This window comes from Eupeodes corollae, chromosome 1, assembly GCF_945859685.1.
Source record: "Eupeodes corollae chromosome 1, idEupCoro1.1, whole genome shotgun sequence".
Lineage (NCBI taxonomy): Eukaryota > Metazoa > Arthropoda > Insecta > Diptera > Syrphidae > Eupeodes > Eupeodes corollae.
In genome coordinates, this window is record NC_079147.1 from 248,356,682 (window position 1) to 248,384,572 (window position 27,891).

General features: G+C 35.0%; 2 protein-coding genes and 1 long non-coding RNA gene across 5 annotated transcripts; 1 reads left to right on the forward strand and 2 right to left on the reverse strand.

Annotated features, from left to right (window-relative positions):
* Window positions 1-6,684: 6,684 nt before the first annotated feature.
* LOC129942216 (uncharacterized) lies at window positions 6,685-7,297 on the reverse strand. The gene is made up of 2 exons (XR_008780991.1): window positions 7,042-7,297; window positions 6,685-6,984 (listed from the first exon to the last, which is right to left on the reverse strand). It is a non-coding gene; the product is annotated as an uncharacterized LOC129942216 (long non-coding RNA).
* A 2,692-nt stretch (window positions 7,298-9,989) lies between these two features.
* On the reverse strand, window positions 9,990-16,187 carry LOC129954076 (uncharacterized). The gene is made up of 2 exons (XM_056067729.1): window positions 15,798-16,187; window positions 9,990-15,735 (listed from the first exon to the last, which is right to left on the reverse strand). Exons 1-2 carry the CDS (start codon window positions 16,084-16,086, stop codon window positions 10,064-10,066), a joined length of 5,961 nt encoding a protein of 1,986 aa, XP_055923704.1. The 5' UTR covers window positions 16,087-16,187; the 3' UTR covers window positions 9,990-10,063.
* A 3,878-nt stretch (window positions 16,188-20,065) lies between these two features.
* On the forward strand, window positions 20,066-27,870 carry LOC129942597 (uncharacterized). Of its 3 annotated transcripts, none has more exons than XM_056051611.1 (8): window positions 20,066-20,536; window positions 20,604-20,699; window positions 23,257-23,349; window positions 23,705-23,947; window positions 24,011-24,282; window positions 26,626-26,709; window positions 26,773-27,244; window positions 27,299-27,870. In XM_056051611.1, the coding sequence occupies exons 1-8, from the start codon at window positions 20,329-20,331 to the stop codon at window positions 27,829-27,831; spliced, it is 2,001 nt and encodes a 666-aa protein (XP_055907586.1). In that variant the 5' UTR covers window positions 20,066-20,328; the 3' UTR covers window positions 27,832-27,870. The 3 variants fall into 3 exon arrangements, with proteins under 3 accessions (XP_055907586.1, XP_055907587.1, XP_055907588.1); XM_056051612.1 differs by having other exon boundaries at window positions 27,314-27,870; XM_056051613.1 differs by lacking the exon at window positions 23,257-23,349.
* Window positions 27,871-27,891: the final 21 nt, after the last annotated feature.

Here is a 27,891-nt window from a genome sequence, read left to right on the forward strand (position 1 = left end):
TTTAAACTACTTAAAACACTGATTAAATTTTTTAAAGTTCAATATGTATTCTTAAATAAAGTGCACAAGAATTAAACAAAACGCTGACATAAAGATGGCCAACTGTAAATAAAATTTCCCTCGAAATGTGGAAAATATCCCTTGGATTTAATTTATATGGCCAAATAAGAGCCTTATATGACCAGCGGATAGAACCTTTAACTTAAGCCGAACTTTTAGGAAGTCACTTATGTTGAAACATTGAAAATCATAAACAACAATTTTCTAATTTATAGACAAATCAATTAAAAGCTTATTGGAACATTTTTATTTCTAAAACGAAAATACCAAAAATCATATACGCTTAATTTGTTTGGCTATTCGAAGAGAGAAATTTTCAAAAAAATTACTACCCAATCCAAAAATTGAGAGAATAGTAACATTTTTGAAATAGGTTTGTCTTCATAAAATAGTAATAATAAATAAAAACTTTTTTTTGGGCTGTCGTGAATGAAATTTCCCACGGTTTTTTTTCCATCTTCAAAAACTGAAAACGTGACAAAATGAAAAAATTGTCTCTTGGAATTTGTTTATATCAAGAGTTTAGATTCTGGGGGACATGAGCTGTTATTTGAATTTGTTTGATTTGAGCTTACAAAGAAAAGTAGAAAATAATGGGCATTTCCAAATTTCGTCGTTGGGAAAAATTCTAAGGGGAAATTCTTATTCCTGATAGCCTCCATTACTTATTCGCATTTAGCATACATTTGTATTTAAAACTAAGATTTTTTCACTAATGAAAAAAATATTTTAAAGATCAAATTAAAATATATATATTTTAAAGTATATTCGACATAATCATAGGATCCGTCTGAGGAGACTTAAACCACGAATGTCAATAAAAAGTATCACATCTTTCTTCCTAACAAACAACATTTTTTTATGAAGTTTTGAGTTTGTAGACAATTGTTGTTACCGAATTCGGTGTCAATATTGTACCTAAAACTAATGATTTGATATGTACTTGTTTTACCATTCGTCGTATGTATGAATGTTCTCCTACAGGATCTGTGGTAGACAAAATTTGCCGCTAAAGTTCATAAAGTAGATCCGTCGATTGACAAACTGCATATTGAAACCGAATCGAACATTACAATCAAAACGGACATTTAGAAATTCAAAGAGTTCGTAGTATTAAGAAGGATTAAATTTAAAGTTAAGAAAGAGCAACATCTATTTTGGTAAAGTTTTGCATTTTAATGTCAACATAAAACTTGGAGTCACTAAATGCATGTGGCTTTTTATCTCCAGTGACGATTAACTACTTGAAAATAGATGTCTTTTTTATGACTTACTTGTTTAAATTGAAACCTAAATGCATATATAAATAAATATAATATAAAAGATATTAAATGGCCCTGCAGTACGGAACTGAATTTATGGTTGCACATTCACAAGTTCTGAGAATATTGATGATGGGCTTTAGGTCAATGAAAAAAAAAATTATTTTTAACCTAAAGCCCATCATCAATATTTTCATCACTTTGGAAAAATGGTCGCTTCCAACAACCATTCACAAGTTCATTACGGATTTCTTATCACTTGTGGGCTGTTTACTAATCTCAATTGAACTACAAAATTTATATTGTACTTTCAAATCTTATCGATCCAAGCTATTATCACAACAATTCATTCTTGTTCTTATTTTGAGGGGCTGTCGTGAATAAAATATCCCACGAAATATTTCTTTTCTTCATAATTGGGATCGAAACTCATTCCGAAAGAATCCTTTGGAATTCACTTAAATCGGAAATTAATCTTTTAGACCTTGTGTCTCATTACGAGGTTAACTTATATCCCAATAGCTCACATTGTTTTTTATACTAATGATCTCCCACATGAAGTGGCAATGTTTATGCAAAATGTAATCCTCAAAGCTTTCTCCAACGTTTGTACTTAATTCTTTTTGCAACACACCCAATCATAATCGTAAACGGTTGAATTGCTTTTCTTAGTTTTTCAAATAAAAAAATAAAACAGAAATTAAATGTTAATTATATTACAAAAAATCCACTCTCTCTCTCTAATTTATTTCTTTTATTTACCCTCTCTCTAATATTATAAAAATATAATTTAAAAAAAAAACACACACACACACAATCTCCTTACTCATTTCCTACAATTAATAATTTTTGTTGTGATTATTTAAGTTCTTATTTTTTTGTTCGATTTTCTTATTTAAGTTTTTTCTTTTTTTAATTATTAAATAATTATTTTTTATAATTAATTAAACGATATGAAGAAAACGACTGATTTTTATAATTTAATAATTTTTTGCACATTGATTTCCTTTTTTTACGAATTTATATTTAAACAAAAAAAAAAAAAAACAAAAAACTAAAATCTAAAATTCTATAATTATTATTGTTTTCTTTTTATTTTCGTTATTCTTATATTATTATAATTTTTTTTTCAAGAATTATTTTAAATTTAAGTTAAAATAATTAAAACCAACAAAATAATAATTATTATAAAAAAAACAACATGGGAAAAGAAAGGCCATCTCTCTTGATTAATAACAAAAGAAACATTTTATTCATAAGGTTGTTCTAATTCCTTCTTCGAATTTAGTTTTAATGCTTTTATTTTTTTTTCTAATTTTTTGAACTTGTCTCATTTTGTTTATTTTTTTGATTTTTAATAATAATATTCAGCCAATACGAGAGCATACAATTTATATTTATTATAAAAAAGCAAGAATAAGCTTATCATTAATTTAAAAATATTAAACGATTGAATGAAGACTTACAAAAACAAAAAACAAAGATCACAAATTGAGAGTCTTTAAATTTTTGTCTATGAAAAGAATAATACAAACAAATAATTATATATTTCGTAAAAATGAAGAATGAAGAAAAAAAAAGTAAAGAACACAAAATAAAAACATAACATTTTTATTGAAAATGATAACAAAAAAAAGAAATGTGTTAACTTGAAAAAGTGTAGCAACTACTGCGATTCACACATCCTCCCATTTTTAATTAATTATTATTAATTAATTACTATAAATTAATTTAATATAATACAAATAAAAAAAAAACTAATTAACAAGAAAAACAACAAAATATGTAAAAGATTCGCAAACTAAGCAAAACAAAACATTAAAAAACCAACTACCAACTGATGATTGAAATACTCAAACAAAAATATATAAACTGTCTTTTTATTTTATTCTACTTGTTATTTTGTTTTTTATTTTTCCAAGGGGGGAATTTTAGCTCTTGAAATCCATAAACCTTATTACAAGTTATGTTAAAAGGGAAATGGTCTTGTCAGTAGTCACCTATGGATGCGAGACTTGGAGATTTAGGCTGCGCGAAAAAGAAAATTCGTATGGCGAATTGTAATCTACCTTGAAACAAATATTCTAATATTCTGACAAACACTAAGAATAGAAGGTCACCTTAGTTTTGATAAATTAGGAGTAGCGTACTCGAAATGTTGTTTCTATCTCATTTTCAGGTAGACGAAAACGTGGAGGACAGGAACTTTAACTGGTCACTATGCTTCCTTGATAGTGACGTGGATACCAGCGCAGATATGGTTTCAAATTTAATTCTCTGTTGAATGAGAAATTTTATCCCGAATAGAGTAAATTTTATTAAATCTAAAAAAACTCTAGTTTGATGCGAGCTGTAAAGAGGTTAGTAGGATTAAAGATGTAAGTTTCCTGATTTATAAAGCTAACCGCACTGAGGAAAACCGGGATAAGTTCAAACAAGCTAGAAAGACCTGCAACGGTCATATTCGACGAAACAAAATTAAGCCAAAAAAAACTACTTGTCATTTGTAAACCCCATATGTAACACTACGTCGCGTCGTTCTTGGTTCCAACGCTCGTTCAAAATGGCATTCCTCTTGCAGGCTCGATAGATAAAGCAAATATGCTTGCAGCACAAAAATCCGTTGCCCCTATTTGTCCTATTGTTCTCAAGAGGTACTCTTCTACTCGTACGTTGGCAAAACCACTGCGTAAGCTTTTCCATCTATTCTACACTACAGGTATCTTTCTGAGCGGATGGAAAATAGCATTTTCCAGCCTATCCTTAAAGAATCCCCATCCAAATATCGTCCAATAGCACTCATATCCCTGTTTATATGCCAAGGGCGTGGAAACGCCAAATGATTATCAGCTTAAGAAATATCTCGAAGAACGGAAGCTTCTTAATGACCGACAGTATGGCTTTCGTACTAATAGGCGCACTTATGACATATCTCATTGAACAATAGAAAAAATCTTTACATCGTTTTGGGAAAGTAAGATTATTGCAAGATATTTCAAAGACATTTGATATAGTGTGGCACTTCAGCTCTCCTACCTTGCTTGGTTTTTTTATTGATGAATCTCTTCTTCTTTCGATTGGAAACTACATACCTTTCAAATAGTTCAACACAAGTTGTTTTGGAAGGTTTCAAATCTGTATCTCATAAAATAATTGCTGGTGCCCCAGGGGTTCCGTTTTTACGCCGACTCTCTTCCTCTATTGTCTGTCACTTCTAATCCACTAAACTGTTTCGCTGACGACAGTATCCTCCGCCTTTGAAATTCGTTTCTAGGTTCACGTCTTTTTCCTTTGGATGTAGAACTTCAACGGTAGCGTATGATAAGCTCATTAAATTCTGATCTTGAAAAAAAGAGCTTTAAAAATGATAGGCGAAACCGAAACATTTACATCACTCGAAGAACGCCGCAATGTTTCAACCATGAGATCACCAGTGGACTTATTGCGACGAGAACCGTACTCCCGGTCATTGACAAGCTTGCGTTCTTCGAGATATTTTGTTAGCTGATAAATAATCAGAGTTTCCATGACCTTGGTAGTACCCGTGGCATGATGGTTAGTGCGTTGGACTGTCATGCAAGGGGCTTGGGTTCAATCCCTGCCTGTGCCACCTTAATTTAAAAAATTAATTTTCGCGGGTACTGCCTCTTGCGAGGAATTGACAATTTCTTCAAGAGTAATTCTTGTCATGAAAAAGTGCTTTCTCAAATTAGCCGTTCGGATTCGGCCTTAAATTGTAGGTCCCTTCCATTCCTGACAACAGTACTCGCACACAGGAATGGTTGAGAGTTGTAAGTCACTAGGCCCTGGTTCACAACGGACTGTTGCGCCACCCCATTTGATTTTTTTTTTTTTCCATGACCTTGGAAAGAAGGACGTAAGTGCTACAGGTTTATAATTTGATTCGTCTTTTTTCGGAATGGTCTGAACAAATGCTGTTTCCAACTACGGGGAACGAGAATAAGTTCGATTACGAAAAAATAAAATCGTTAACGCGGTCAAAAAATGGAGAGCCATAACACTATCGGGTAAGGTGAAATTTGCGATTAATAGTCTTTTAAACAAATAAGTTCTTTTTCTCTTTCAGATGTGACCCCATGGTCTTATGTTTCTTATTGCTGTACCTAATTAATTGTTATGTATTGCAATTCGAAGCATCAAAAGTAAAAAATATTACTAATTCGGGGTGTTAGTATTTAGATTGTTATTGGAAGTTGTCTCATTGGAAAACTGATTTAGCAACCCTAATTAACGTTGCTTCAAGACAGCATTGCTTAAAATCCGGTAAATTTTATTTGATGATACAAAATTGTTATGGAAAATGTAAGTTTTAAATTTCAAGTCATGGACGGAAGAACATGATCAAAAACTATATTTAACTAAATTTGTCTTCACAATTGACGACAAAAAAGGTGGAAAATATCGAAATATTTCTGACGCAAGATCTCCCTCGAAATATGCTATACAGGTATTGTACTGAGGCCAAAACTTAACAACAATGGACTGTTATAAATGTATTAAGATAAACTAAATTATTTCATTTGTGCTCAAAGTACTTCCTATCGACAATTTCTTTGTCATACAAATGGACCTGTGGCCACCGTACCACATAAGAAACAGACTACCCTTTGCTTGTAAAAGTCTTGGGTGAACTGTAAAAACAACTAATAGACGTTAGGTATATCATTATTCTGAAACTTAAAACATTGAATTGATGGGTCATCTGTTGTTGTTTTGACATCTAACGACTTTTTGCTTCGTTTTCAGAATTCACATATAAATTTTGTGGGCTACGATTTAAAGTCTTCAAAAATCAAGTTTTAGATGTCTTTCACTTTGTCTGGAAAAAATGTTTTGAAAATTGGTTTAAATGCTTGAAAAAATGCATATATTATGTTTATAAAATATCTTGACAATCATTTACCATAAAATAACACATTTCTTGTTATCATTGTAAGAGACTAAAAATATAAAGATCAATCACAATACAGGGTCCGGCAGAAAGATGTCCCATATTTTAATGGCAATGACAAATAAGTAAACAATTTAACAGAAAAAATGTATTGAATTTTTTAAATTGGAACCAGACTTCCTAGTAAACTGATTTAAGTTTGGATGGAGAAAGGTCGCGATCGCGTAACAGTAGCGATCCGTATTAACTGGGCCCTTATTATGAATTACGAAACGAACGGCAGAAAAAACGAAACTCGAAGAAACGAAAGTCATGGTGAAGAGCGATTATAAGATACGAAAATAGAAAGCAAAAAAAGTTGCCAGGCAAAAACGAAGAACGATAATTTTTTAAAGGAGCAACTAACTTCACAAATAATTAACAAATGTCAAAATATAAATAAAGTCGAGAAAGTTTCAAAAATAAATGTAATTTGCATAAATTCTATAAAATGTTTTTTCACTGCGACTATTTCATTGAAAGCAAAGATGAATCCCAAACTAACGAAGAAGAGGAAATGCGTATAAAAAGAAGAGTTTTAAGAGATTCATCGAACCCAATGAGCCTTCCAAGTTCTTATCAGTCAAAGCCTTCCAAAGAATTTTGGATTTGGCTATGGCTTGGCTCGTCGGCAAGTAATTTTTTGCTATGTTTGGATTGGTTTCCATAAAAGCTACCAGCAAATCCAACTGCTTAGCATTAGTTGTAGGCCTAGAAGGTTAGAAATAACTTATTTGTATGTTTTTGACAATTTTATTTATTATTTACTTGCATTTTTTTGTGCACTTAACAAAACAAAAACCAACCAAACAAAAAAATAAATGACATTTGACATCTACCCCCAAAACGAAAGCTGAACGAGAGCTGCAGGCACTCGTAAATAAAAATACGAGTATCGTCATTTTTACGATTCTCGTTTTTCTTAATCGCAATTTGACGATTTAGTGTCACTACAATCGTTTTTTCTGATCGCAATTTAACGAATAAGCGTTATTTTGAACGAGTTTCGTTTTTCATAATAGCCCCCCTGTAACTTTTTGCACTTTTTTTCGAAAAAATACGGACCTAACAACCCAAATTCAGGAACATTACACCAAACTGCCACATAAGGGCCACTAAAAACGACACGTAGACCTCTATCTATCTATACCCGGAATACCATTTTATCTAAATAGCTTAAAATATAAAAGTCTAAAAATACGGGAGGTGTTTTTTGCAGGACCCTGTACTCTCGTGAACTTCTCTTACTTTTTCATCATTCGAAATTTCAAGAAATTATAACGGTTGTCTTTGTGCAAATTAAATAAAACCTTTAGTGTTCTTTTAAAACTCCCCCTGTTTTCCTTGTTTAGAGTAAGCGCGGCAAATGGGGCCTACGCCTACTCGTACGTAGCTAATATAGCTTATAATGGTATTTCCCAAACCGGAAGCCAGAACACGTTCAAACCGGTTTAGCCTCAGTCTTTCGCGCTTAATGTGACGCGACGGTTGTGAAAGATATACGGGGCGCTTTGTTTTTTTTACTTTGGTTGTAATTTTTTGGTAAGTTTTCTGAAGTGTTTTAACATTAAATTTTGAGATTAATTGGTAACTTCGTTTTTCAATTTTATTTATTCAAATTTATACTAAAGATCCAAATGGCCTTCCCTGGGCCATATTTGCCGCAAGTTTTTTTGATATGATTTATGAAGTTCCTCTAAGTTTTTGTTTTTAACTTTTCGTTAAGTTTCTTTATTTAGTTAAAGTTTTTAAAAACTCAATTAAAAATGTTTTGTTAGAATGTTTAAAAAAAATAATAAATTTATGCTTTTATTTAGAAAAATGTTAAGGGTGGGCCATATTTGCCGCACTTACTCTAGTCTCGTAAAATAAAGGGTCGGTCTCGGTATGAGAGATAGTAGTAGTAGTAGCGCCGCCGAACTGTTATGCAACAATTTGTATCTTCAGATGTTTTTTTGTGGGACGTCTAGTGAAGACATTCACGGAGAAATCCATTTGCAATCGGGAGACTTACAAATGGTATAATTTGAAATAGAGAAAGGCTATAGTGAATTAACAAAAGTCTGAGTGAGTGAGGAAAACACATTTGGTTCTTTGTGTTTGTATTTTGGTTTGGTTATATTTTTTGGTTACATACGCAAAACGGCAGTCTTTCTATACAAAGATTATAAGTTAAAAAATGTAGTTATAACTTACGGTCAAAAAAAGTGTTTCAAGGACAAATTTCGAGACATATTTTTACTTAAGTTCTTATGATATTATTCTATATGTAGTTATATAGTATAATCTATCTACAATAGTACGTTATCAAGGATGTAAGGAAATGCTTTCTTTTATTTTAGTAAACCTACCCTGGCTCATTTTTAAACTTACATAAACATTGTTTGGATCTTTATTTTTAGAGAAATATAAGACTTTGTAATTGTACTTACCTACATAAATTTGATGACTTTGTCTCAGACATTTTAGCAAATGTCTGGCAAAGTTTTTAAATTTGGGGTAATTTTTCTATAAATTTGAAATCAACATAAAGTTTTACTACTGTTTCAAAATATTTACGAAAAAACAAACATTTAATGATGCTATGATAACCCAAGATAAGTGATGCTGAAAAAGCAGTTTTAAGCTTAAAGTGTAAACATAATGGGAGAGTACAATAGGATGGCCGCCAAGATTCGGTCAAAAGCGTGCACTTTTGACTATCGAAAGGGGGGTTTTATTTCTCCTCGTGTAGTAGGTAGAGTCAATTTTAGAAGTAATTAGTTTAATTGAAAAAAATCCTATACCTAGTCTATTTAAAAATATTTCCTATATTTTAGAATTTAAAAATAAACCTTTTAAAAACTATTCTTAAAAATTTAAAAATTACCAACAATATTTTGCCAATGATAAACTAGTTTGTTTTCGAAATCTATTTTAACGAGATATTTACTTGAAAACCAATTTTAGCAGCATTTCTAAAATAGTTTTAATTTCTTATATAAACAAATACAAATTGGATGAATTAAATTAATTTGAAGTCAATATCTTCTATTGTTTACGAGGTTTTGAGAACCGAACATCATTTTTTACCAATTTTGCGTACTATTTTTTTTGTAGATTTTAATTTTTCTGAAAAAAAACTGACTTGGATTTTTATATAAAAATTACTGAATGTAGAAAACAATATTTTCTGAGATAAAATTAGTTTGAAGCCAATATTTTTAATTTTTGTAAAGACATTTCAAAAGTAATTTTTATCAACTTTTAGTAATGTTATTATTTTTTGTAAAAAAAACTGTCAATTTGATTTTTCTCAAAATTTGACTAGATGTCAAAAACTCTCCGTTGAGCAAATCTTGTGAAAAACAAGACGACATTTTTTTAAGCTGGGTTCAAACGAGTTCCAAGCTTTCTCTCCTTCCGTTGTGAAATCTTTATTTTACTGGACTAGTAGTGAAAATCGTTATACTGAAAACCATAAACTCCACAATCCTGTATATTACAACCGTCGGTCGTTAGGGTACGGTAATACCAAATTGACTTTACTTTTTCAAAATTCTGCTTTGATACTCATTTTGAGATACCCAATCCATTTCATTAGAACTTTTGGCACCTTTCCCACTTAAGCACTTGTGTCATTTTGTTAATCCAAAAATACCTAATTGAAGAAATAAATAAAAAACAAACATTTGAACTTAAACGCTCTTAAAAAAAGAAAAAACACTTTTATTACATACAAAAAAAAAAAACATTTTTCTTTTCTAAAATCTTAAAAAATCTACTTAACCATCTGCCGAACAAATAAACATTACTTAATTCGACAACTCCACTTGATGACAAACTCCCTCAAGCTAAAAACTGCAATCATGGCTGCTTCATCTGTTTTGGCATCAGCCAAGTGTCGACAATATTTGTCACTACTCTCCGCTCCATCTGGTCCGTTCTTCTTGATGCTTACCACACCGTTTAGTAACTCCTCGCCATATAACTTCTGTGCACAACCAATTAATCTGTCCAATTGGCTTTCACTCAAAGTCTGACAGGTATCCCCTCGTCCTTCGGTTGTGGTTTTATTTAGAATATTCATTAATTTGGCAAAATTTTTTGGAGTTATCCGCCCCGACAAATTCGGCAACAGTCTGAGGACTAAACGATTGACATCCGATTGAATGTGTTGGAAATTATGGAAGCTCTTGCCGTTGGCTTTGATTGCATACCACAAATTGTTAATAATATTGATTATACCCTCGATTATGTCGAAGTGATAGAACTCGACTCCAGAGAGGAGACCATTTAGCCACGGAATAATACCCACATGTTCGATCATAATCTTGGATGAACCTGGAATCTTCACGCAGGTTGAAAGCACCGAGAGAATTTGCAAATTCGAGTCCAATGTTGACATGCTACTTGCATAGAATCCCAGTAGCGCCTTAAACGTACTCGTCGTCACTAAGAGGAACAAATCGGAGCTGCTACGAACTCCATTCCGTATAATCTCGACTATGAACTGCCTAAAGGTATTATGCTCAACTTCGGGACTGTGGAACAGCACATTGAATTCGGGAACACAGAGGAAGTTGAAGGTCTCTTTGAGTCGCAGGAACATTGTGAGTTGTTTGTATAGAGTGTGTGTTGGATCTGTGGTAAGATTTATGGTTTTCGCTAAGAAGAGCCCTGAAATGTATGGGACCCGGGGTATTCCTCCGTTTTTCTTGTGCTTCAACCAATCGCCTCGTAATGCATCTAATCCATTTTGGATATTATCATAACCCTGTTGCCACAAGGGTTTCTCGTAGAATTTACTGTTTTCGAAGTGTGTCCGATATCTGAGATGGACACATCCAGCTGCCATTCGCATTTCCTTATCCTGGCTAGAAAGGGCGGCAAACACCAGCGACAGCAAGCCATTCTGAACTGGCAGCACTGGCTGCGTATAGATCTCTGGAGCGAAACACACTGCCATAAGAGGCACAATGAAGGCTGGATCGTAACACTCATGGTAGTAGTTGTCTCGCTTGGGACACAGTCGCAGCTCGGACTCTTCAAACTCGCAGTCACCCTGCTCTATGCGTCTTTCGAGGAAATTCGAGCCGAACAACGCCAAATGAGCCAAGTCCGGATCTTCAAATCTGATGCTTGGCAGTTGTGAGCTAGGATCCAATTTGCGCCAAATGGGGAAGTTGTCAAGGGTGTACTCGGAGACATGTCGATCGACAAGTGACATCACCTGAGCAACTGATGTCTCCTGATGTTGCAAGTTCGTTTTCTCCTGGTTATCCTCTTGGAGAGAGTAGAATGCTATCGCTGATTCTCCCCAGATAAAGGGTCTGTACTGATGTAGCCCAATGTCGGCTTCCTCGTACAACTGCAACAGCGCCAAGGTGTATCGATCAGAGTCGGTCAGTTTGGCTTGATATGAAGCCAAGACCACTGGAATCTGCTTGGTCTCAAGAGCACTGGGGCATTTTTTGGCCAGCACAAACAACAGATGCATTATTTGGGTCTTAACCGCAGTCGGGTGGATTTGCAGGACAATGCTCAGGAACTTCGAATGTGTGCAGATCATTTCAAAGAGCAACCTGGCTTCTTGAGTATCCTCTTTGTCCAAATAGACTCTGTCAACGAGGAAGGCTACTAACTTCAGCAGTTCTCCATTGAGACTGTCCGCCTCGAATTGGTTTTCCTCGGTTTCACTCATGTACATGCCAGCTTTGAGAGCAGCCTTGCAGAAGTTCATCCAGTTTTGGGATTTCAAAATTTTCTTATAGTCTATTTGTTGATTGGAGCTGCTGAGAGCCATCCATTTGAAGAGAGAAAATCCAATTAGCCGAATCTTCTCTTCGTCCAGGGCGTCCTTTTTCAGCACAACGGTGAGCATTTGGATAGAGAGATTCACAAATTGAACAAAAACCTTTCCAAAGACTTCACTATTCTCACGATCTTCAATGGAATCGATGGCTTTTTGGAAAATCGCCCGAATTATCTTCACCTGGAACACCTCCACCGAATCGAATTTGATATTCTTATTGCAAAAATCAACACACTCTGACTTGGGCATAAACGTTTCGATCAGGTGAATCGATGCCTGGACATTTTCCTTGTAGATTACTCCAGCTTTTTGGGGTTTTTCAATCGTTTTCATGAAACCATTCTTGTATTCTTGATAAATTGTACTCAACATCGTTTCGTCTAGTGGAATTCCATTCGTAATGGCGATATTCAGGAGGGGGTAGGTGAGTTCTTTTTTAGAGATGTTCTGAGGGAGCAACTTGATGAATTCATCCTGCAAAACCGATGAATTTCTCTCGAGCAAGAGACATGCTAAACGAATTGTGTACTTGGTGAGTTTTTTGTGGGCGAAAATCGAAGTAAACACCTCTGTGGGCAACTTGGATATGCTCTGATGACAAACCAGGAGAAAACCATAAAGAGACTCCTCGAGACGTTCCAAATTCATCTCGCCATCGGATTTGATCACCAAATCGATGTAAATCTGAGCGATGTTCAGGACACTTTGGTCACAATTCAGAGATTGCTTCAGATCAGCGATCCTTTCGAGGATTGTTATCAGGACATCAAGGAATATACTCTTCTGACCGGCCTTCCCGACGAAATCTTCATAAGAAAGCGAGGAAATGTTCTCAAGAATCTCGAGACAATTTTCACTGGACAACTGGAAGGATTTCATTAAGCCTATCAGCGGTTGAAGCTCTTCGGTGTGTTTCTTGAGCTGCTTCTTATCCTCGCTGGTGGCTATTTTTATGGATGTAACAATTTTCTGTCGGAAGTTCGTAGTGAAATCGGAGAAACTACCCATTTCGAAGATATTCACACAATCGGTTATTTGTTGAAGGAAGTGGACATAGTTCAGGTTGCTCGTCTCGTTGCTAAAGAGACTCGTTGTCTGGATCATACCCAGACGAGTGTTGAATATATATTTAAGGGTCTTTTCAAAATAACTCAGACGAACCACATCCTTGTCTTCTTCCAGTGAGACTTCAACAACTGACTTCTCTGAAGAACATAGAGCTTGCATGACTTTCAAAAAATTCACCATCAAATTGGCTGCATTTTTCGACTGTTCCAATGTCAAAGCTTCGGTTCGGGTGAGGTGGGCCACAATGGACATTACCTCCTGAATATAGATCATGACCAAACGTTCATTTTGGAGACTTGCACCCACTTGCAGTTCCTTGCCATCGAGCAGAGTTAAAGGCACGGTTTTCCTAGATTTTAGGAAAACTTCTTCGAATTTCAGTTGCCCCTCGAGGATAGCTTTTTCCACTCCAATCAACTTTCGCATCTTTTCGGCCACTTCGTTGCCTTCCAAAGTCTCGTAAGTGCCACAGTCTACGTAATTGTTAATCAACAAACGAACTAGTTTCATATAGGTTCCCAGTTGGTCACCGATTTCAACACCCTTCACAATCAGAGGATACAGTTTGCTCATGGTTGGAGTTTCAACATATCCCTGAACGGACAACCCCTTCTCAATGTTGGAAAACAATTTGGAGAGATGTTTTTCTTCAATTGACGCCTGATGTTCAGTTCTCTCCTCCAAGGGATCAATATCGGCCTTGGTAACTTGGAGAACTTCAATGAAAACCGCCACGACAATATCAACAGTTGCCGGGTTAACAAAACGCAGCGCTTCCAGCCACAGATCGACTTCTAACTCGGCGGAATCGAAGATACCCGTGTTCATAAATATCCCACGCAGAAGTTCGCCTGCCTCACGGCGGATTTCCGCGTCTCCTTGAACAAACGCCTTGATGAAACTTTTCATAACATTTCCGAAGAGCTTCTCTTGTGGCTCGAGAGCCTTTGGGAAGAGGAACAGAATTGTCTTGATGGCCTTCATTTCGAGCTTGATGTTTCCCTGTCCTTTGTCGCTGGCGTACAGAGGCCTCAAGAGCTCCAGGTAGTCAATGATGGTTGCTGTTTTATTGACAAACGAACGATTCTGTTGGCAAATGATCAGAACCAAATCCAGAGTGATCTCCAAGTGCTCCAGGACATTAACACCTTCTTCTTTTTGAGCTTGAATCGTGACAAAAAGGGAAAAGAGGATGTCTTCGATGGTTGGGAAGTGTATGAATATGTGGTTGAGCAGGTCGAACTTGAATCGACGCAGATTGTTCTTCTTCTGTTGCTCCCGTTCAATGATCGCTGCCATGTAGTTGCAGTACTGGCGGAACATGGCCAAAAGCAGTCGATTTGCTGCCAATCGGTGCTGGAAGTCTGCATGTCTCAGTGCTCGACCTTGTGTTAAATGAGTCAACACCTCGATGGGAAGGCAAATTGCCTTGATCCAGTGCGAGAAGTCAGTAAGGGTGATCTTCTCCAGAGCACCTTTCAGCAGTTTAGGATGCAACTCGTTGATGAGTTTTGTGATGAAGTCGCACTTGATAACCCACAATGCCATGGATGTCCGCAATGGATTAATGATGACTCCAAAGTACCGGACAGTGTTGCGGGCGATATCGGGACAAGCCCGAAGTGTCGTCAGAACCAATTCGGTTTTTTTCTCGCACATCCATGGTTTTTCCAGGAAACCAATTATTTTACCCTGAAGCTTGTTTTGACGCTGCTGATATTGACCCATAGCATCAAAGGTGATACCATGTTTACGCGATGTAAGCAACATTACGAGAAACTCATGAACCGCTTCAGTCACTGCTTGCTTTTCATTTGGATCCACATACTCTTTTAGTTTGGCGAAGTTTATTCCCGACGATTCTTTTCGGTTAGAGTACCTTGCAGCAAGAGCAGCAGGTCCTAGCCAATCGTAGAGCCTGGCAAACGACTTCACGCAATCCAAATCGAAGACGTTGACTTTCTTTGTCTTGGAGATTTCTGGACATTCCAGGACGAACTTCTTCAAGGTGCTTATGACCACACAAACTGTGACATGGTCATCAAAGAGCAAACCAGACGCTAGAGCTTTTATCAGAATACCCTTATCGAGGATGTTTCTTATCAACAAGATGTTCCCGTCGACGAGATATGCCAAGATAAAATGAATGTAGCACTTTCGAACTGTGTCCTCGTCGTGCAGCTCATATTTGGAATGTGAAAGGAAGTTCTCGATCTCCCTTACATTGGACAGAATGTCAAATGAGGACAGAAGTTGTCTGCCTAGCTGTGGCTCAGTGCAGACTATTGCGGTAAGGAGTTTCAGAGCACATTTTCGGTGATTGAGATTGTTGGACTTCAAGAGACTCTCGAAGACACTGCTGTTGCTTTTGAGGAAGTAGCGACAAGCACTTATAGCCGATTCCAGATGGCTTTTGTGATTACTGAGGATTTCCATCACAACTAAATGGAATGCTTCGCACAGGTAGAATGTGTGAAAGATGTTGGTTTTATCGACACGTTCGAGGGCTTCAGCTAGTTCGAGGGGTTTCCCACGTTTTTCAATGTATTTTGCAATGATCTGTGGCCGTGCTCTGGTGAGATGGAGAAAATGACGTAGTTCTAAAAAGAGAAAACTCAGTAGTGCGATCCGGGTAAAGAGGAAGCAAAAGGATGAAACTTACCTGTGATAAAATTTGTTCCTCTTAACTTTGCTCGGAAATTGAGCATTTTGAAATCTTTCGAAAATTTCATATCTTCCTCGTCCGGTTCAAAACCAGAATCATTTGTGTTATCTTCTTCTTCCACTTCTGCCGCCACTGCATCTTCGGCTACTTGATTTGGTTCTTCATCGTTCAACATCAACTCCTCTGGTTCTTCTGAATTGTTATCATTTTTGACCTTCTTCTTTTTGGGAACTTCATTTGATTCGTTTTTTAATTTACGTTTTCTTTTATTCATTTCAACAGCCATTGTAAAAGTTAGAAAATTATTTCGAAAAACAAGAGAAAAGAAAACGTGTTACAAAAAATTTTATACAAAATTGTAAAGAAAAGAGGACATGTGCTTGATTCTTTTTTTGTCACTTTGCCAACTGTCAAAAAAAGTGACAGGTAACTTCAAAACATAGATCAGCTGTTTTAGCGTCTATTCGAGAATCGAAATATTAGAGCAGTTCAAAAACTAGTCAACCATAAAGGACCCTACACACCGACAATATGTTCGTTCGTTTGGTTCACAAAACTGACAATTTTGTATTTAACATACAAATATTAAAAAAATAGAATACCAGTTTAAAGACATAATCAACCCTATCAGGAGTTTCGCCCGAATGCCATTCCACCAAAAAAAATCTCTTTTTCTTTTCCCTTACTTTGAGTTTCACCCGAAAAAAAATTTTGTTCCAAAAATTCCCTTATCAGGAGCATTCAATTCGGGTGAAATATCACACACTTGACAACTAAAATGTTCACTTAAATTTTGGCGGCGAAGAGGAAGGCAACAACGTTAAAATGTAACTTTTTCGACGAAATTGTTTATTATTAGCGAAAATTTATTAATTTTGTTTTGTTTTCAGAAGTAAATCAGTAAGCACAAAACAAAGTGACATACTCTTGCTGAAAATGTCCGGGTTGCGAGGGGTTTTGTGAAAGAAAAAAAAATGACTGTATTTTGGAAACAGCTAACATTGGACTAGGCATCAAATTAAAAGTGATTTTGAATGGAAGAAGGTACAATTTTTTTTTTGTGTTTAACAAATTATTATCAGGCGTGGACCGACCAAAAATGACACGTGTGGAAGAAGGCGTTCCAAAACCGAATTTACGAAAAAGGAATAGGTATTTTACCATACAAAACTAAGAAGTTCTCTCCCAACACTTTTCCAACTCGTTGGAATGAAGACGGCAGTCGAGGGTGTCGTTGCTTGCTCTTCATTTCAACTGCATCAGCCAAAGACGAAACCAAATGAGAACATAGAAACGTACCAATCAGAAGCATTTTACACATCCGATGAAAGTGTATATGAAAGGGAACAGATATAAGACTTCGAGGAGATCACCATCGTTTCGGCTTCACCACCTGTTCCTTATAAAATTATCGACAGTAGTGTCTCCGCTCTGGGTATTCCAGTTTGTATTTTCTGTGTGTTTTATGTCCGATTTCATAAACAAACACTAAAAGCACTTTTATCTAAAAGCTTTTTAAATTTTATCAGGCCTTTAAATTTGTTCAGTTTCACCAAGCTAAAAATGGGAAATTTCAGGGATATTTTTGTTAAAATAGAGTTCTCCTCACAACCCTGGAAAATGAAAACCCCTTTTTTCTTTCTATTAAGCGAATTGTGTGAGAAAAAATGAGAAAGCATTATATGTTGAAATAAATGACAAGAATCTCAAAATACAACAGAGTAAAAAAATCAAAAACAAACGTTTGAGTAATCGTGTGGCTTGGACGGTGGCATATAACTATATATGATGTTCTTCTTCGTCAGATGAAGATGACGAATCTAATATTTGAATTAAAAATTAAAATCATAAAAATAATATTATAAATAGTAATACAATGTTGAATTGGTTAACATATTCGTTCCGTATCTAAAAATATTGAGAATAAACATTTTACGAAGTAAAACATCAGCTGTCAACCTGTCATTTTCATTTTTTAATGACACTTTAAAAATTTAATGAGCCAAAAACGGGCATTTAGTTTTAAAAGGGGTTTAAAAGCTTATTTACTTTAAAAACGCTTGGTGAAACCAAAATATCCCATTTTACATTTTAAAATCTTGTTAAATGTTTAAAAGTTGTTTATGAAATTGGGCATTAGACTATATGAGGAATTTCGATGGCTGTTATCTATGGTTTAACAGATTTGTTTTTAAGAATCTGTTCTTGAAGTCCATAAAGCACTTCGTCTATCAGTTTACGGTGTTTAGGGATTATGTTTTTAGGCTATGCGCCCAAATGCAGCTTTTTCGGAACCAAATAGTTCTATCGTTAGTTGCCGAAATCAATAAATAATAAATAAATAAATTAATACATAGGAAACATTTACTAAATTTTTCCCTCTCTTGCACTTACAGAAAATTATTCAACAATTTAGTTAAATGTCGCAGTTACATATTATTCCTTCTGACACAAGTTAAGGAATTAGTTCGAAGTGATCGTCTAGTTTGTGTCAAAAAAACGCTCGAATGGGTGAAAGAATGGTTTCTGCATGTACGTGGACTCTCATATAAGTCTATAAGCCTATAGTTAGTTTCGACACTAAAAGTTGCATGTGTGCGCCTAGCCTTATGGTTGAATGGTTGTGTCAATAAGCGAAATTGCTGTAAATGTAGCGAAGACAATCCTCAATCTATTAATGAATCACTATTAAATCCATTATAATTGACTATTTGGGAGGGTTTACATGCTAGCTGGCGTTATTTGTATTTATTTCTATTGGAATAAGTAAGGAGCTAAGGTTACATTTGTTTTCAAGAAGATGCGGTTCAACAAATAACATCGAATGTATTGTAAAATCATTTTGGTCATTAGTTGATGCCAAAACACCAATAAAGCATGGGAAGCTAATATTCAAGCCAAAACGACATACTACAGATTTATTGGAAAGGATGTGAACATTTCGAATGATCGCATGGACTATAAAACTCGAATAACTGTAATACTACGTTTCCACCGGGCACTAAACCGAGATTTAGCTAGATTTGTCACAAATCTCCTTGAAATCTCACAGATTTACAAAAGAAATTTTAATCTCCTCAAATGAAGATTTCAAATAAAACTCATTGAAATCTACTTGGAAACATTAGTTTGTCAAATCAAACAAAATTTTGTTTCGGACAATAATTGTTGAACCGACAATAAACAATAAACAACTCAAAAACGAAAACGAAAACGAAAGAAATCAAAAACGAAATAAAATGTAAGTATACAAAAATAATAAATACATACATAGGTACAAGAATAAAAAAAAACTAATTACGATTGGTTGTTATGACAACGTTAAATTAATCTCCTTTTCTTTGGTGGAAACGCCTCATGATATATTTTAAATCATTTGCCTTAAATCTCGGATTATTTTTTGGTGGAAACGTACTATAAAAAAGTAAATTCTATGAAGTTATTCACTAGATAATAATATAAAATTAATCAAAACAAAACTACTGAAATGCACCCGTGGCGTGATGGTTAAGGCGTTGGACTGTCATGCCAGAGGTCTTGGGTTCCAAACCCGCCCTCTTTTTTTCACGGCTACTGCCGTCTTGCTACAAATTGGCAAATCATCCAAGAGTAGTTCTTGTCATGCGTTTTCTCAAATTAGACGTTCGGAATTGGTTTATTACTGTAGGTCCCCTCCATCCCTGACAACATTAATCGTAAATAGAAATGGCTAAGAGTTGTAAATCACTAGGCCCTAGTTCTCAAAGAACTGTTGCTCCACCTAATTTATTTATTTACAACTGACATGTATTATTATTTAAAACTCTCAAGATCTAAAGACAACAGCAAGATTTTTTAAGACTTTGGGCTTGTTAATTTTTGACTTAATGAAAATCCAAATCGATCGACAGAGCTAAGCCGAAACACGTCAGTTTCCTCACACACATTCGATTTTTTCTTAATTCTCGTATTGAAATAGCTCAATTAAAACATTTGTATAAAGGAAGGATGGATGTAAAAAACAGAAAAATGCAGAAATCATTGTAATGGAAGGATTAAACTGATATGAACTGAATTCCATTATATTCTTCAACTTCATTTAATTCATCAAATCCGGTTATGTAAACAGATGTCAGATTTAAACATTTCGATTTGGCGATGGGTTTTACTGAACGTAGCCTCTGTTGTACTAAAAATCTCCCATCTCAATCTCACATCTTTCAAACTGACAGAGTGACAGCTGGCAGCATAATTTCAAATTTGTTATTTTTTGTACTTGATGAAAATGAAAAGTGCATATTTTGAATTCTTTTTTGTTTATTCCAAGGAATTTGTTATATTTTAATTTTGATGTATATTTTTTATATAAACAATTATAAAAATCCCAATAAAAGAATTAGAAATACTAAAGTTCATCAATTAAAACAATTTATCTACTCAATTACTGAATAAAAACATAAACAAATGAAAGTCAAACAAAATTGATTGTTTTTTGCGGATGCTTTAAAACAGTTAATTGTTGTTTATTGTTAATAATAAAAACAATAAAATGCCAGTTTATTGTTGTATAAAATCGTGCAATAACAATTCCATTCACAATCGAGACCTGAAGTTTTATGAATTTCCAAAAGTTTGGACTAGAACTCCAGAATTAAGGAAACTATCTGAGATACGAACTAATAAATGGTTTGCAGCTATCAATAGAAAAAATCTTAATACTAAAACAAGTAGAGTTTGTTCAGTACATTTTCATTCAGGTTTGTATACAATTTTTGAAATTATTTCAGATTAAAGTTCATGATTTATATTTGTGTGTTTTTTTAGGAAGATGTGCACAATTAACGGACCGATTAAGTCTAGATTGGGTACCGTCTTTGCACTTAAGCAAACCCGAAGGCGAAGTTTCATCGAGCTCCGAAGGTATACAAATTTACACTTTTTTTGATAATATTTAATTTTGTATTTACCGGCTATGATTAAAAAAAGCTTTTAAATGAATTTTGAAATCGGGAACAACCTATTGACTCCAGAGGTGGTTTTTTTTTATATTTTGAGCACTTTAAATAAGTACTTACAGTCATGAGTTTGTATGCGTTTTACTAGATCTGGCTCATAAGTGTCTGAAATAAGATCTTAATCATCTACAAATTTACCTATTTTGAGGCTTACTTCTATCATGGTTCTGAATAGTTCAAACCTGGCTATGCGGTCTTAAAATCTGTAAATAGATGGTGGCTGAGATCTTAAATTCTAGTTACTTTAAAATTTTCTGTCAAAGCGTATAGATCAGATCAGTTGTGATTTGTTTGAAAATAAGATATACCGATGTTGTCTGATAATAGTTTCAGATTAGGCGACTTAGTCCTTGTTAAATACAGGACCCTCCTCTATCCATTCTATGAATTGAGAATGTAATTTTTAAGTGTTGATTTCAATACAAAAAATGATTGCATTTCCCAAAAAATTAATTCTTTTACAAGACTGACACAGGATTATCGATTAGATGCTGTAGAACATCTCTGTCTTCGCAGCATGTGCAACGTGTTGTGTATTACGTCATGTTTGGCAGTATTTTGTACAACATCCGCGTATGATGGGGATTTCGGTGACCACTTCTTTTGTATTCACAGATCAAGTTCTTCTGCGAGTCTGTTTTTGATTATCCTCGAAGAAGCATTACAGTCAATGAGAGAAGACTTCACTATGTATTTCGCTGACTAACAATTGTTTTCCGAGCTCTTGGTGTTTTGTATGAAATCTGTAATATGAGGTATATTCTTTACCCTGTAGAACACCTTACTTAATTAAGGTGGCGCTGCAGGCCTGTGTGCGTGCCACCTGCTCCGCAGTCTTCCTCTACTGCGCTGTCCTGTGAGTGTGATTCGAAGACTTTTCGAGCCGGAGCATTGGTTTCCATGCGCTCTACGTGACCCAGCCATGTTAGTCATTGGATTTTTACCCTTCTGGCTAAGTCTACGTCTCTATACAGCCCGTACAGCTCGTCGTACCATGTTCTCCTCCACTCCCCTTCGATGCATACGGGACTGTAGATCGCACGAAGAACTTTTTTCTCGAACCGACCCAAGGTGCTTTCGTCCGCCTTTGTCATAGTCCATGTTTCTGCACCGTATAGCAGGACGAGGATGATGGGAGTCTTATATAGCGACACTTTGGCCCCTCGAGAAAGACTTTGCTACTCAATTGCTTTTTTAGCCAAAAGAAACAGCGGTTACCAAGAGTTATTCTTCGTTTCATCTTAGCGCTGGTGTTGTTTTCTGCGTTTACAGCGGAGCCTAGGTAGACGAAGTCCTTGACTACCTCAAAGTTACGTCTGTCTGTTGACCAAGGCGTCGGTGTTTAGGTCCTTTCTTGACGAAAGCATATACTTTGTTTTGCCCTCATTAACCGTTGAAACCATTTTTGCCGCCTCTGCCTCAATACTCACAAAAGCCCAATTGACATCACGCTGAGTTCTTCCGATTATGTCAATGTCATCAGCATATGCTAGTAATTGGACAGACTTGTGAAAGATTGTGCCATTAGTGAGCTCTGCACTATTCTTTCAGGTAAGATGTTCAAAAAATCGCATGAAAGCGCATCACCTTGTCTAAAACCTTTTTTGACATCGAAAGGTTCTGTTAAGTTGTTTCTACCTTTACTAAGCATCCTGGACAAAAGGACGAGTTTGGCAGGGATGCCTAAACTAGACCTGGCTCTATATAGCTCGTTCCTGTATATGCGGCCTTGAAATCGATGAAAAGATGGTGGGTGTCGATTTGATGTTCTTGGGTTTTTTCCAGGATCTGCCGTAATGTGAATATTTGGTCGACTGTGGACTTTCCTGGTCTTAAACCACACTGATGACCTATCAGGTTGTTGACGATGGGCTTTAGACGTTCACATATTACGGCATAGAAGATTTTGTAGGCGATGTTAAGAAGACTGATGACTCTGTAGTTGGTGCAGTTTAGAGGGTCTCCTTTTTTCAGAATCGTATAACAGATCTTCATCTTATTTCTTCCAGTGCTGTAAAGTAAACTTTATTACATAACCCGTCGCGTGCTGTGCCTCTTGCAAGGTATTAAAAAACCTTACAACTGTAAATATCGTCATGGAAATTGATTCTCATACATAAAATCTCCATCACTGACAGACTTGCACACACAAGTTGAGAGTTGTAAGTTACTAGGCCCTCATTCTTTGGAGTTGAAGTTCTTATTAGGAAGCATTTCGTTCGGTTTTCATTATGTTGGTTTTCGTCATAATACATTTTATGAGAACTAAAGCCAAATGTTTGAACATTAAATCTCAGATTCAGAAAAGAATTTAAATTCAATCTTTAGTTCAGTAGTTTCTGGAATTTAGATATTTTAATTTTTCCAAGCTTAGTTTAATAGGTGATATTTTTATTTCTGACAACAAATAATTTAATACAGTCTTAACTTCTGTTGAATTCCATTATTTTTTTTTTAAATAGATGAAGATATGAATGACGAATCTAATGAGAATCAAGAAGAGTTCCTAGAGGAATATTTAAATGTATATAAGACAAATGTAGAAACAAAAGCAGGTAAGTACTGATATTCCAACGCCAACCACAAGCAAACGCCAACAAAATTAATTCAATTTGTCATGAAATCAGTAACATCAAAAAACCTAATTCTTAAAGTAAAGTACAAAATTCCAAAGCATAATTTTTTTCACTTACTCAATTTTCGAAGAAATCGTATGAAAAGATGTATTTATTTAAACCTTAACTTGATTATAATCTTTTTTCGACTTTCCAATAACAACAATACAATAAAAAGTTTTTTTTTTAAAGTTTTCCTTGAGGACAAAGAACATCGAAAGAATATGCCTCAATCCTGATTTATAAATTCAATTGTTCAATCGAATGTAAATATGTTTATTTTTTACTTTTTTAGAACCAAAAAGAAAACGTATAATTCGACCCATAAACTGCTGTGTTCCCAACTGTAAAAATGTTCGTCCTTCACAACAATCAAATATCAAGTTCTTCCGCTTTCCCAGTGCAAAACAAAAAATAAACGGAAAAATAATTCCCAAAAGTGAAAGACTTACTGCTTGGATACTTGCTATCAATAGAATTGATATAACAAATTTAAATGCTCGCTATAAAATTATTTGTTCTGAACATTTTAATTCAGGTAAATTTTAGTTTTTTTTCAAACATAAATTTGTTTTGTTTTATTTATTAATTTAAAAAAAAGGAGCTCCATCGAAGGCTGGCGATAAGTCCCATCCAGACTGGATTCCCAATCAAAAGCTGCCAACGACACTCACTAGAGCATTAAAGAGAACTTCTGGCCCTTCTATTTCTTCTCCCACAGCAAATAAGCCATCAATACAATCTTATGAAAGCGATTTAGTAGAAAACTATGATCCGTTAGCTGAAGAAGAAATACAAATGCAAGTTAGCGACTCTGAAATAGAAGGGTTGACAAATTTTGAATCTGAAGATCTGAAAAAAGAAATCGAACAAGTAAGTATTAATATTTAATAAATAGTAGTCGACGAACCATCAGAAATTAAGGCAAAAAATACTACAATGTCTCAAAGTTAGTAAAAATTTCTGGTCATTTGTAAAAAACGTACGAAACACCACCTAATCCTCGGTTCCATAGCTCGTCCACAATGACACTCTATTAAGCTCAATTGATAAAGCCAATTTGCTTGCAGCACAGTTTTGCTGCTAATTCGACGCTACTGGAAAGTGTCATGAGTCCTCCTGTTCTTGAGAGCGTAAACGATTATATGGGACGAATCTTCTTTCGCACTCGTACAGTTGCAAGAGTACTGAAATACTTTGACATACACAAATCCACTGGCCCGGATAGTATTTCCCCAACTGTTCTTCAACTCTGGCAAAACCACTGCGTAAACTTTTCCCTCTTTCCTACTCTACAGGTCTCTTTTCGAGCGGATCGAAAATAGCAATTGTTCAGCTTGTCCCTAAAAAAAGCGAATCCTCCTCTCTTTTCAACTATAGTCAAATAGCACTCACGTTCCTTCTTTCCAAGATCATGGAATTGCTGATTAATTACCAGCTCAAGAAATATCTTGAAATATCTTGAAGAACGGAAGCTTCTTAATGACCGACAGTATGGCTTTCGTAGCAATAGGTCCACTGGTGATCTAATGGTTCATCTCACCGAACAGTGGAACAAATCTTTACATCGTTTTGGAGAAAGTAAGATTATTGCTCTTGATATTTCAAAAGCATCTGATAGAGTTTGGCACCAAGCTCTCTTATCGAAAATGCGTGCTTTTGGTATTGATGAATCTCTTCTTCGTTGGATTAGAAATTACCTTTCTAACCGTTCAATACAAGTTGTATTGGATGGTTTCAAGTCTGAAATTCATAAAATAAATGGTGGTGTACCCCAGATCTCCGTTTTGTCTCCGACTCTCTTCCTTATATTCATAAACGATCTTTTGTCTGTCACTTCTAATCCATTAAACTGTTTCGCCGACGACAGTACCCTCAGCTTTTCATATTTGTTTCTAGATTCACATTCTTGTCCTTCGGATGTGGAATTTAAACGGCAGCGTATGATAAGCTGATCTTGAATTAAACAATTAGCCGTAATATTCGCACTTCTAGGAATGCTCATCAGTTTACCCTTGAGCTCAATTTCGGACGTACTGTCAAGTACAGAGATTCTTTCTTAAATCGCACATCGAGAATGTGGAATCCTTTGGCCAACTCTGTTTTTCCCTCCCATTTTGATGTTCAGAACTAATAACCCCTTGAGTGCTTGTGAATGTATAAAAAAAAAAACGTTTCAGTGAAAGCTAGAGCAATAAGAAACTAACTTATAGAAACAAGACTTTCTGGTATAAGTTCACGAAAAGTGGCATTTTTTAACCAAGCAAAACATTATATAAAGACTTTCTATGCAAACAAGCCCTTACACCGTTCTTATTGTAATAACTTTTTATGGTCGGATTAAACGAAGATCAATTTGTTTACTTCTAATAGAAAAATCTATGTGAGAAGTCCAAAAGACAAGAAGTTTAACTATAAATACACAAAGAAGACAGTGATGCAAGGTGGTGGTAATATAATGATTTGAGGGTACTTTTCAGCATCTGTTGTGGGTCCAATTTTTTGAAAGACAAATGTGGATAATGTCCACATCTTAAATTCAGTTATGCTACCATTAACTGAATAGGAGGTGTAAATCAAATGGGATACAGGATAATGACCCGAATTACCTCTCAAAATTAGGATTGATACCATCAACAAGAACTGATAGTACTCCTTCATTTAAAGGCGTAAATGAATGCGTGTATGATACAAAAAGAGCCATATCACCCCCTAGAGGCTTCTTATCTGCAGCAAGCAAATGAGTTTTAGCTATCGATCCCAAAACAGGATTGTCGCTAAATTAAACTTTCAGACAACTACCGTTATCATTATTATAAGCAAATCATTTGCAACACTTTCTCAAATTAGATTTTTCTTAAATCCTAAGAAAAACTTGTTAGCCTAGACGCTCCAAAATTAGTCCATTTAGTTTCATGAATAAAAGAAATAAAAATCAAGTCACGTTCAAAGCAAGTTTGATGTTTCCATCAGGGTTCTTGCGAATACAATTTTTTTGCCTCGTAATGTACACTATCTCAAATATTCAATTTGTTCGAGGGAGATTTACGATATCAGGTAATATTTTGATAGAAAAAGAAAGTCCTTAGGAGTCCTGCCAGTACCCACGACCTTACATATCGACATCGTAAAGTTTTTTTCAGCCTATCATTAAATTAAATTCAAAAACTGATAAAAATATTAAAAATAATATAAACTAATATTTTTATCTTTCAGTTAAGACATGAGAACGGTTTTTTAAACAAGAGACTGGTCGACAAGGATAACACAATAATAGAGCTAAATACAAAATATCTAAGGGTAAGTGTTTAAGCTAACAAATTAAATAAAAACAAATAATTGCTTCTTTTTATTTAACAACAGCTCTTAGAAACGCATAAAATCCAAATAAGAGAGAAAGATGCACGGATACAGCTTTTGGAAAGTACAAATACAAGAATCTCACTCTCGCAAGGGAGTTTCAAAATAGATGACAAAAAGGTCAATTACTTCACCGGTTTGCCAAGTTATGCGGTATTAGAAATAATTTATAACTTCGTTGAACAACAATTAGTGTGTTGTTTGAAGAAAGGCGTAAATAAATTTGATGCGTTGATTTTGGTATTGATGAAGCTACGATTTGATCTTCCACTGACGTACATAGGCTACCGATATTGCATTGCAGGGAACACAACAGCGACCATTTTTCATTCTAATCTTAAAATGTTAAGTAAAAAAATTGGTCCTTTCATTCGATGGCCTGAAAAAGCAGCACTCCGTGAAAACACCCCGGCGTACTTTAAACGAATTTTAGGAAATAAATTCACAGCTTTGTTAGATTTTATCGAAGATCCAGGTAATTTTTAGGTGATTTTGAGAGACTTTTGAATTTGTGTGTGCTATTCTTCAGGTCCTAATGTGTCAGAGGAATCTATAATAGAAGGAGAATACACGAAATATAAGTACTTGATTGCTATATCACCAGCAGGAGCTATAATCTACGTTTCCAAAGGCTATAACAATAGTTTAAGTTTAAAAGAAATTGCCGAAAGTTGTGGAGTTCTCGATTACACTGAGGACGGTGATATCATTTTAACTGAGCGTGGACTAACTAAACATCAAGTTTGTACCTATAATGGCTCGAAGGTGTTGGTACAATCAGCCAACGAAGAGAACGATTTATTAGATACACTGTTGCAGAATACCACCGCATCCAACAAAGAGATCGAACCAGAAGCTGATAAATGTCGTATTTTTCTTCAAAAATCAATTCCAAATCTTAGGAACAAATTCTTTGTTCTTTCGAATAAATACAAAGTTGCTCTACTTAAATCTTATAAGAATAATGAAGAAGAACGTTATTTTGATTTTGTTCTTAAAGTTTGTTGTGCACTTACGAATGTATCACCTGCTCTCTTAAGTTTTGAAACTAAAAAAAGTTAGCTTTAATTTATTTTTGTTAAGTAAATAAAAAAAAAGTTAGTTTTAATTTATTTTGTAAGT

Excerpts from the sequence above, each read along its gene's own strand:
- LOC129942597 (XM_056051611.1), top strand. The coding sequence starts at position 20,329 with ATGCCAGTTTATTGTTGTATAAAATCGTGCAATAACAATTCCATTCAC. Across the intron at positions 24,283-26,625 it reads TGAAAAAAGAAATCGAACAA|TTAAGACATGAGAACGGTTT; the intron begins GTAAGTATTAAT and ends TTTATCTTTCAG. Across the intron at positions 27,245-27,298 it reads AGATTTTATCGAAGATCCAG|GTCCTAATGTGTCAGAGGAA; the intron begins GTAATTTTTAGG and ends GCTATTCTTCAG.
- LOC129954076 (XM_056067729.1), bottom strand. The coding sequence starts at position 16,086 with ATGGCTGTTGAAATGAATAAAAGAAAACGTAAATTAAAAAACGAATCA. Across the intron at positions 15,736-15,797 it reads AGGAACAAATTTTATCACAG|AACTACGTCATTTTCTCCAT; the intron begins GTAAGTTTCATC and ends TTCTCTTTTTAG.